Genomic DNA, 11,477 nt, shown 5'->3' with positions numbered 1-11,477 from the left:
TTTGGAGAAATTGATACCTTTCAGGTAAGATTAAAAGTAATTATCCAATGGTAAGATTCATGTACCCACTTTCATTTATTTCCATTTCGTTACTTTAGTTTCAGTTTTGATTTTCTGATATATAAATCTGTTTTGCAGCTCTTCATAAAAACTTCCAATCCTCAGCCAGATCATATTTTTGAAGTCCATACTCTTCTCCTGGCTTAATTTCAAGAAGCAGCAATAATCTTCATCGAAATAGCTACACCTGGAAGTTTCTGAACCTTTAGTTTGTTTATTGAAGCATTCCTTCCATTAGAAAATGATTAAATTGATGCTTTGAAACAAGAAGTTTAATATCAGACAAAAAAAAATCGTTGTGGCTGAAATGATCATCACTGTTATCCAAAAAGCCTAAAAACACTTACAACCCTACAAGGTATGATTTTTCTAAAATCTCGACATAAGAAGGACTGATTACACGATTATTTTCTTTTTCTTCATATTGTTGAGACAATGGTATAACCATTCTTGTTAGAGTATGTATTTCAAAAAACTTGGATTTTCCTTTCACTTTTCAATTTCTTCATTTTTGTTTGCTGATTTCTTTTTCATTTTGGCTTAAGAATTCTTTTCCTTTGGTTTTCAGTTTTGATTTTGGTGACTTTGTCATGATTTATATGGAAGGCCTACTTGTTACCTAACAATGGTTAGCATACATGGAGGAAAATTGTTAATAGTCACCTATTAGCTTTTTCTTAAATCTCTTATTAAGGTTTGATTTTCTTATTATAAAGGTAGACATACTTAAGGAAGAGATTACCAATCAAGAGAAGTTGGCAAAGTATCATAAAATCTGGAGAAATTTATTTTTCATCAAAATTGTAATCATTTTGAAATTTCAATATTTTATTAAGATCTTTCAAAGTTCTATTATCAGTCAAGAAAAGTTATTTTTAACCAAGTAAAGACACTTTACAACAAAGCACCTTTAACTCTGAAATTGTCATTCTTAACTCTTAAGGAGTCAATGATGATAGGGGAAAAATAGGCTGACATTACTAACACTTCTAAACAAACCAGGGTAATGGCTTATGATTGCAAACAATTATAAGACAAGGGGTCTCATTACGAGCCAACTTGTTCAGTCCAATTATAACCAGTGAATGGCATTGTCAACTATCTGACTACCATACCAGGACAATGGCTTTTAAAGATTTATAATAAAAATAAAACTAAAATAAAAGAAACATATATAAATGGATTTATCTCTAGATCAATAATTCTTAAAGGGATGGAATTCTGAATCATCGATGATTAAAAGGTAACCCTGTCAAAACTATAGACGTTTGCTGGCAGCAGTGGCTCTACCTGTAACAAATGAGTATATTTTAAAAGTTAAGCTGTAAAGTTACCCCTACTTTATCTCTACAACTAATTAAAGACTGATATAGAGTTTTGAAATATTTTAATTTATGAGAAATTTTAAGAAAAATTATAGTTAGATGATTCTTGCTTTTATTCAGACTAATGAACCTAGTCAAGGATTTTAAGCATAATTCTCTTTTCTTTAATTATTTTTACTTGAATTTTAGGAAAATCCCATTCATATCAAATAGAGATAACTGGTGCTTCTCCCGTATGTCACCATTGTTGTGGTAAAAACACAACCCCCCATTATTGATGTCTTCACTTCGAATAATGGAGACCCTTTCTATAATTTTTTGGCTAAACGCCTTTTAGGATTTTTATTAATTTGATTATCCTATGTGATTGTTAATTTTTCATTTTCTTTGTATTCTTGTTTTGATTACTTTGTTAAAATCGATTTTTAATAAGCTTCCCATTGATTCTTGTTTTACCTCATTTGGTCAACTGGTTTGAAAATGGTACTCCTTTGAAATCTCATGATTTATCTAGTCTGGGTTAAAAATGCTATTTTTATTCTTTTTATTTTTGGAGTGGCTGTAGTTTAGAAAATTTCATAGCTAAATTAAACATCATTAAAAAAAAAAAAAAAAAAAAAAAAAAAAAACTGATATTTAACATTAAAATTTAAGATGCCCACGGGGCTTTGGATTGATGGTGAATGGGTGCGCTGTTAAGGCACTCCTTGCGATAGGTCACTAGTTCAATTCCCCGTGGGTACTTAGTTTAGTCTTAACATAGAAAAAAAAAACCATTAAAATTTAAGATTAATTAAATTAATTATTATAATAAAATATAATTAAGTTAATTAAAATGAAAACTTAATATTAAAAAATATTTTAACAAAATATATATATATATATAATAAACAAAATGTATTACATTGGATCGCAAAATTTCACTTGACACATTTATAAAAATTTTGATGACCCTTTCCTCCCGATGTGTGGTTGCGAAAAGTCAAAGATGTGTCCTTTTAACCAAAGTCTCGTGTGAGCTTTGTGGTTTGGTTTTTAGTTTGAAATTTTTACTCATACGTATGAGTAAAGTAGAAATAATATAGTGTAGGTAGCTTAGTTTACATTTTTATTAGTTTTAAATATTAATTATTTTAAATAATTAATTTTATATTAATTAACTTAAATATAAAATTTAATTAATTAAATTAAAATAAAACAAAAAATTAACAATACAATCGATGCATCGCATCGCAGATTTCTCATCGCAAATATTTATCGCTCATTCTTAAAAAAAACTGCGGTAACCCTCATTCACCGATATGTGATCACCAAAGTTATAAGGCAACGAGACATTAATTTTGGTGCATGATTCATTTAGTTTTGAGTTTCCAAATTCACTCATGCGTGAGTGGAATAGGAATGAATAAAGAGGTAGGATAGTGGTAGGTTAGTTTTTTAATTTTTTTTAATAGTTTAATATATTTAATATTTAAGTATTAGGGGTTTACACAGTGCATTATATTAGATTTTTTTTTGGGATTCAACTGCGTTATGTAATTCATTAACGTATGACCATTTCCATGAGAGGTAGTCGTAACTGACTAATTTCTCATGATTTTTGAATTGTTCACTTAGCACTCATTGCATCGGGTGATGCTCACAGGGGTGAAGAAGTGGGATTGAAACTAGTGAAATGGTCATACGTTAATGACTTACCTAACGCAGTTGAATCCCAAAAAAATCTAATATTTAATATTTAATATATTATATTAATTAAATTAATTAATATATAATATTTAATTAATTAAATTAAATTAAATTAAATTTTAAATAATTTTTTATATTAATATTAATTAGTTTATAAATATTTATAGGTTAGTTAAATTAGATTAATATTAATTAATAAATAGTTTATTAAATGATTAGTTTAGTTTATTTTTCCAAAGAAAAAAATCGAACTTTTTATATAATCGATAAAAAGTTACATGGTATATGCAAATGCATTCAGTTTGCTATATGATCAGATCATAAAGCTACTCCAGAAAAGAGGCTACCTTTTCTGTACAAAATCTGGGAAAAGAAGACTCTGGAAACCTGGGCCAAAAGATTCAGCTCCCAATTCCAGTTACTCACTAAAATCAGCCCATATAAACCAAAAATAACAGTGTTCTAAGTCGCGTATCTACTCCTGGGCCTCCTCAATGAGGAAAACAACCCATATTTGGAAATAGATACCATGGAAATCAGAAAAAATAAACCAACAGTTTGCCAAAAGACAACTGTACTTGCATCCAGTTTACATCAGTTTTTATAGTGTATATATAACATCAAACAGAAACCAAAAAGGAGAGACTATGCATAGGGAGGCTGATCCGACACACGGATCTGACCATGATCTTCCTCAGTTATTCGCCAGCTGCCCATATTTTGCTGTAAACCTTCCTTAGAAAGCTTGTCTGCTGCTTCATTTCGATCCCTGTATATATGGCCAAGAGAAAAAACATTAAATGACAACTTTAGATTCAGAATTTCTTCTAATAAAGGTCTCAGCATGTAATTTTGGCATCTACTTTGTCCATTAACCCATTTTACAACATTTAAAGAGTCCCCAAAGATCTGAACTGTGAAGATGTTCCTGTGAATAAGCCAGCAAAGAAGGAGCTTTAAAGCAGATAGTTCAGCAAAATTGTTTGATCCGGAGCCTAGACCCACTAAAGCTTTTAAAATTTGGTTTTCATTTAGGTGTATGATGATCCCTGCTCCTGCTGAATTGTTTTGAGAAGCCCCATCAAAATAGGCCCATGGTATCCCTGCTTTGATCTGTTCTTCTCTTATCTGTTTGGGATTCCTTGCCTCCTCTGATTCTGGAATATTGGATAGAATTGCAGTACATTGAAGTGCAATTATTTCAACAGGGGTTTCCTTGTCTGAAAAAATACACCTATTTCTTGCAATCCACACTCCCTAGCAGATGATGGGGGGAAGGTTCCGTAAGTTCCCTTCTGAATACTGCCGCCACCACTTTTCCCAAACCATGGATAAATTTTCCCCTTCCCAGTTTAAACACTTTTGAATGACATTTTGGACCTCCCCCCATATCCTTTTGAAAAAAGGGCATTCTAAAAACAGATGTCTTATAGTCTCAGAGTCAGCTTTACATAAGGGACATCTCCCCAGGCCTTGCTTATATCTGGACTGGAGAATGTCCCATGTTGGAATTTTCCTTTTTAGAGTACACCAAGAGAACAACCTGGCTTTTTTTGGGCATTTGAGTTTCCATAACAGTTTGGCCCACCATTCCGGGTCTTCCCAACCTTCCTTTGACATTAAAAATTTATAACCGAACTTTGGAGAGTAAGCTCCAGATTCCGCATGAGCCCATACCAATTGATCTGGACTGTCTTTCAGTCTTACATTTGTCCTGGATAGTTCCTGAGTGAATGCCTTCCACTCGTTCCACCAGAAAGGTCTGAGATCTAATTCTTCACCTGTTTTCCATGCTTGCCCCCAGATTGTGGACTGGCCGATTTTCTCAACCTGATTTAGAAAGAGAATGCCCTTTGATTCAAGATGTCTGATCAATCCTGGGGAAAGGGTGAAATTTCCATTACAACCGACCCACGGATCTTTTCCTATTCTCAGATTTTCTCCATTTCCAACCTGCCATGCCAAACCTTGTTCATTAATCTTAAAACCCTCTGTAGTAGCTTTCCATACCATCGAAACATTCCTTCCTTTCTTATTTGGGTTTCTGATCCATTCTTCAAGAGGGACAGGGTCTACATATTTCCGCTTTACCACTCTCGTTGACAAGTTTTCTAAGTTAACGATTTTCCAACCAGATTTGGCAGCCAAGGAGAGGCTAAAATCATAGAGATTTTTGATTCCCCACCCTCCCCACTCTTTTGGCCTTGCCACTTTCTCCCATGCAACCCAAGGAAGAACTGAATCCTCCTTTGAGTTGGACCAAAGAAATCTGCTGCAAATCCTTCTTATCTTATTGAGGATCCCTTTAGGAACCCAAGTCAAGGCTGCCCAAAAAACCGGCATGGCTTGTAATATAGAGTTGACTAAGGTCAATCTACCTGCTCTAGATAGCCACTTGTAACTCCAATGTGAGATTTTTGCTTCGATTTTAGCCAACAACTAGTTCCAATCCTGTTTTTTTTAAGCATTTGGCTTCAGCCAGAAGCCCAAGTACTTGAAGGGATTTTCCATGTTGTAAACATCAAAAGGCAAAAAAGAAGTGATCAGGCTTTTCTCATGTCTATTGAAACCTTCGATGATTAGCTAAGACTTCCTGAGATTTACTTGCATCCCTGTCGCTTTCATGAATAAATCAAGAATGTTTTTTAGTTCCTTAATTTAATTCAAGCTCCCATTCGTAAATAATAAAATATCATCTACAAAAAGGAGGTGTGAAATAAACATATTTACAGCAACTTCCAAACCTTTTACCAAACCTGCTCTTCTGGCCTCTAGAATCAGTTGACTTAACCCTTTAGCCACTAGAAGAAAGAGGAGAGGCAACAAAGGGCATCCCTGTCTTAGTCCTCTTTTCCCTTTGAAAAAGGAGGATGCGGCCCCGTTGATTAAAACTGCAAAACTGACACTAGTGATGCATCCCATTACCTAGTTGATGAATTCCAGGTTAAAGCCTAGGTGAGTTAATAACATCCTCCAATATGTCCAACTGATCCTGTCATAGGCTTTTGACAAATCAATTTTAATCACAGCTCCTTTCCTGTTTGTCTGTCTGACACTGTGAATTGTCTCCTGCGCAACGCCTATGGCTTCATGGATTTGTCGACCGTCTAGGAATCCAAACTGTTCGCTTGAGATGCATTTTGACAGAATCGGTTTTAGCTGGATAGCTATCAATTTTGCAATAATTTTATAAATATTGTTACACAATGAAATAGGCCTGAAAGCTTCAAAAGATTCCGGGTCCTCCTTTTTAGGAATAAGAGCTATGAATGTTGAGTTAAAAGGGGTATAAATCTCTCCTTTCCTCCTCGACTCTTCCACCACCTCAGTTAATTCTGCTCCGATCTGTTCAAAAAAATGTTGGAAGAGTTCTATGGTCCACCCATCCGGGCCTGGGCTCTTATCTTTTGCCATTGATTTTATAATGCTTTCCACTTCCTCCTTGGAAACTTCTCTGATTAAATCCTCTGCTTCTTCCTCCTCTACATACCGGGGAAAGCATTGGGCAGTTCTGATCACTTCTGCTAATGTTATCTCTCCTTGGTCAGTAAACAGGTTCTGAAAGTGATTCCTTCCCATATTGGATAGAGACTCAAAAGTGTTGGCCTCTCTGCCCTCATCATCTTTTAGCTTCCATATCGTGTTTGCATTTTTCCTCCCTTTTACATAGTTATGGAAGAATTTCATATTTTCGTCCCCGGCTTTAAGCCAAATCGCCCTGCTCTTCAAGCTCCAATCCTCCTCTCTGGCCAGCAATATTTGGTTGTTGTTCCTTTCAAGCATCAAAATTCTTTCTTTGGATTCCTGCGTTGCATACCCATCCGCCTCAGTGCCTTCCAGTTCTCGCAGTTCTGCATCAATTTTGGTGATTTCCTCATTCTGCTTTTGCTTCCTGATTTTCGCCCAATCCATGGTAGCTTTTTTAAGTCTTTTTAAGTTTTCCATGAAAAGGAAGCCTTTGCTCTCCATTGAATTCCTATCCGGGGGTCTCCAAGTTTCCCGGAAGAGTCTATTGAAGGATTCCTCTTGCAACCAAGATGCATTGAACTTAAAGGGAGCCGCTGGTTTATGGGGAGGTTTAGAGAGCTCAAGAAGAACTGGGAAGTGGTCCGAGTTTCCTCCCTCACCCACCCATTGTCTGAACATTGGAATTCTGGATGCCAAATCTTCACATAACAGGAACCGGTCCAGTCTCTTTGCTATTCTTTCAACCCCTGCTCTTCGATTCCTCCAGGTAGGTTTTAATTTGATTAGGTTTACATCAATCAGGTTATGGGAACATAGGGTGTTTAAGGAATAATCAGAGAGCGGATCTTCTCTGGAAAAAGGTCCCCAAGCTTCAACATTTCCCAACGAGAAGTTTAAATCACCCCCTATAATCAGATTTTGTCTTTTCAGCAATGATTTTGACAGTAGATCGGTCCAGAAGTTTACCCTCCCCTGGCATGGCCCATAAATGTTTAAGATCAACAGGGGGTAACCGAACTCTGGTGATTGAAACTCCATCCCTAGCGCATGAGCCATTCCCCAATGGTTGATTAGCTGCAGTCTTCCTTCCCTGAAGCCCATGGCCATTCCGCCCGAATGTCCGACAGAATCTACTGCTAGAAAGTGCCAGCCTGGGAGAGTAGCTCTAAGAGTCATCTCTACATCTAAACTTTTACCGAGAGTCTCTTGCAGTAGAAGAACATCTAGATTATAACGCATAACTATCTCCTTGAGCGCCAGTTTTTTGGGTTTACTGGCTAAACCCTTGCAGTTCCAGGATAAAAAGATCATTTGATTACATTCTCATGGGGATTTGCTGCTCTAAGCGCCCCAGGGATAGACATTTGCTTTCTGTCAGCCACATCATACTTTGCTTTTACCTGTGCTTTGGACAGGTTTGATTTCCTGCCCCTAGCCTTCCTTTTAAAAGCCTGAGACGAGGATGGGCCTAAACCACCGACCGGTTCTAGGTTTGCAAGCTTTCTGTCGAGGGAACATAAATTATAATGACATACAGGGGAGGAAGGAACAGGTTCCTTTTTTTCGAATGGATCATCATCACAGTTCAGGTCTAATGAGGGAATGGCAGCAACGATATTATCAACATTTAAATGTTCATCATTGAAATAGTTATTTATTTGTGAGCCAGATATCAAGCAAGCATCTTTAATTTCTGAAGGAGATAAAGATGGATTACTTGAGTCTAGTTGCATACCCTTTGAGTCTTCGACCAAAGTGACTATTGTTTCATTGATGGGCTCCTTTGGTAGGTTCTTTAATCTATGCTAGTCCTCATTCGCTTCCTCTTTACCTGGCAGATCTTCTTCGGCATGTTCCTCACATTCCCCTTCATGGTTATTGTCCACATCCATAGAGTCCTCCTCAGATAGCTCTTCTGTTCCAGAATCCTTTTTCAGCTCCGCTATCTTCTCCTCCTGCTTGGAATTCTTCTGAGTCCTTCTTCTGCGATTTCCCAACGGACAATCTCTTGCCAGATGCCCGTATTCGTCGCATCTATGACATCTAAATGGTAGATGTTCATAGCCCAGCGGTTGTTCAAATACATAATATTTGTACTGAAAATTGATGGTTTCCACAAGACCTTCTTTTGGGTTTAATCTAACCAGGATCCGAGCCATGGCTCTGTTGTGTGTATGTAGAAAGGACATGTCCGCCTCCAGGAATGTGCCGAGAAAGTTTCCTATCGATCTAAAGACCGATTCTACCCAGAGGAACGGGGGTAAACCAGGTGCCTGAACCCAAACAGGAAACTCATCTACCTTCTCCCTTTTCGCATCAAATAGTGGAGTCCATCGTTTGAATAGCACTGGGCGATTCCCAAAAGCCCAATTCCTCCCCGCTACCCAGTCCGCCGCTTCCTTGCTTTCGAATCTCACCATAAACCACCCTTTCACTAGAACTGCTACCTTAAAACTTTTGACTAGGGCCGTCTTCCACTAGTGCTCCGCCCAATGTTTTATAAATTTACCTGAGTAGCTCTTACCTCTAGCTCTCCCTACCAGAGTGCATTCAGCCACCTCTAATGCATCCTCTACCTGGACATCCATGCCCAGGACTAAATTGGCTTCGATGATTAGTTTAGTTTATGATTAACAATTAAATTAGAATTAATTATTAGATAATTATAATTCTAATTTAGGATTAGATTTTGAATTAAAATTCTGATTTTTAGCCCAACAACAGAATTCCAGATTTACGCCAGTTTTGACTCATCAAATTTGGAGGCTCATAAATTGAGTTATACTTGGCTAAATAAGGCCCAGGACAGCTCATTGGAAAGATAAAATCAAGGATAACATTTATAAGGAGGTTTCACTAATATATTTGGTCATTAATTGGGTCAAAAATCATGTAGATGATCAAACTCAAAATTTCTAAAAGCAAAATCAATTTTCTGAGTTATCTTCTGCATTTTCATTTGTCCTAAGCCTCTTCTAATTGCAAATTCACTCATCAATAATATCCTTGGCCAATTAAACTATCCCAGACATCTATAGAGAGCTTATATTTTATTTTCAATTATTTATTTAAATAGAATTTGATTGGATTTGTTTTAAATGCCAAAAATGATATTTTGATTTTATTGTTGCATTTTAATTCATTTTGATTTCTTTTTGCAGGAAAATAGTAGAAGAGATATGGGGAAAAGATCTTGATCAATGAGAATTCTCCAGCAATTAAAAGATTGAGCAAATAAAAGTGATTGGGAATATTTTCTTCAACAAATTTCATCTCAAGAATTCCTTTGCAAATATTGTAAATAGCAGATTGCACAATGTAATACGGGCTACTATCCTATGCAATTCTGGAATTCTAAAAGCACTTTTGTAATAGGGATTTAGAGTTGTAGGTGGGAGGAGTGGAATCTCAAATCTGGAGATTATTGAGGTTTTTCTTTTACATCCTGAGTTATGTATAATGAACAGAGTTTGCACTATTGTAGCTCTGCTTTTGAAAGCAGAAGCTTAGGCATTGTAAAGGACTATTAGAGACCAGAGCTGGAGAAATGGATTCAATAAATTGGTATTTCGAATACTATTATTTTAAATGCTGGTTTTATTTTATGATAACAGGAATGGTGTCAATTTACTTACATATTTGTGCACTTTTGTCGGTATGGGTAATTTGCTTCTATTTTATGTTGTTATTTATCTCTGCTCTTATGAGTTGAATTCTGATTTCTGAGTAACTATTTACTCATAAATCTGTCTTTTAATATTGGATGAATAAATAGTGATATGTTGTGAACTTCTTCCGCATATTATTGTTTAATTATTCAAGTTACTGATTAAATGATCAAGATCATTCTGTGAACTACTTCCTGAGTGTTGTTGATTGATTATTTCAGTTAAAAGGTCTTAATAGGATGTGTTTGGTATCCATAATGTCAGTTAATTGAACTATTTCATTAACTTGATATTCATTATAAACGAGACATTTAAATCTCAATATTTTAAATACCTGCTCTTGGTTAGGTTAGATTTATATCTGTCTAATTGAGATAGGATTAAGATAGTTTCTTTTGCTTGCATCTTAGAACAAGCTTGCATTTAGAGTAAATTCTACATTCTTTTAAGTCCTCTTTCCAAAGAGGCAAACTTTAGTAGTGGATTGGCTAAGCCCTAAATGAGCTTAAGGATCACTTTCTTGCCTGATCAGCAAGAAGGATGATCTGATGTCTCTTTTCCATTGGCGATTGAAATTCATATTTTAAAGCCATTGGAGATTGAGAGAAGGTAACTGGACCTAGTTGAACCAGTCGGAACCACCATTCCAAATGGAAAAGGAGGTGCTTTAAGGTCTGAACTGGGTGGTCATTCCCCATGTTGTGGCAGCGATTTTCGAGGTTTCAACAGAATGATACATGGAACCGAGCATACAAGAATGTAACCAAGAATACTACAGCGATACATGTAATTGACATAAATCAACATGTAAGCAGTCATACACTCACGACGTTGCATTTGATCACAAAATCCTCAAGTTTAACATGATGACATCACTACAACCATGAACAACATCATGCAAATGCAACAAGCACATGGAATGAAAGTGTGAGAGACTCACATGCAACTGACATGTATGCATGAGAAACACATAGCCCATCCAGTCTGAGGGGTGAACCATGTTATGGTACCACTCTATAACACCCTCCTCCCACATCTACCCAAGCAACTGGTTATCTGGGGTAAGCATGCGATGAGAGGCCACTATGATATGATTGGACCTCCTAACTCACGTTAAGGAAGTGGAACCAATGGAAAAACACCATACAACCATTATTCATCAGTTATAGAACCGTCAGGTACCAATCCAATACTTTAAACAACTTGCCTTGGGGTCCCACTGAACTTTTGGACAAATTAAGCCTCTGTCGCTCCCATGCTATAGGCA

At 36.2% G+C, this 11,477-nt stretch overlaps 1 protein-coding gene across 1 annotated transcript; it reads right to left on the bottom strand.

Moving 5' to 3' along the window:
• Positions 1 to 3,719: 3,719 nt before the first annotated feature.
• LOC149247627 (uncharacterized) lies at positions 3,720 to 8,962 on the bottom strand. Its single transcript, XM_089444778.1, has 5 exons — positions 8,374 to 8,962; positions 7,943 to 8,235; positions 6,102 to 7,826; positions 4,663 to 5,027; positions 3,720 to 3,843 (listed from the first exon to the last, which is right to left on the bottom strand). The coding sequence occupies exons 1-5, from the start codon at positions 8,960 to 8,962 to the stop codon at positions 3,720 to 3,722; spliced, it is 3,096 nt and encodes a 1,031-aa protein (XP_089300904.1).
• Between the last annotated feature and the right edge of the window lie 2,515 nt (positions 8,963 to 11,477).

The sequence above is a fragment of the Pinus tabuliformis genome, chromosome 7 (genome assembly GCF_031772625.1).
Source record: "Pinus tabuliformis cultivar Carrire ecotype Pingquan chromosome 7, CPIR1, whole genome shotgun sequence".
Lineage (NCBI taxonomy): Eukaryota > Viridiplantae > Streptophyta > Pinopsida > Pinales > Pinaceae > Pinus > Pinus tabuliformis.
This window is presented reverse-complemented; position numbering and strand designations above follow the sequence as displayed.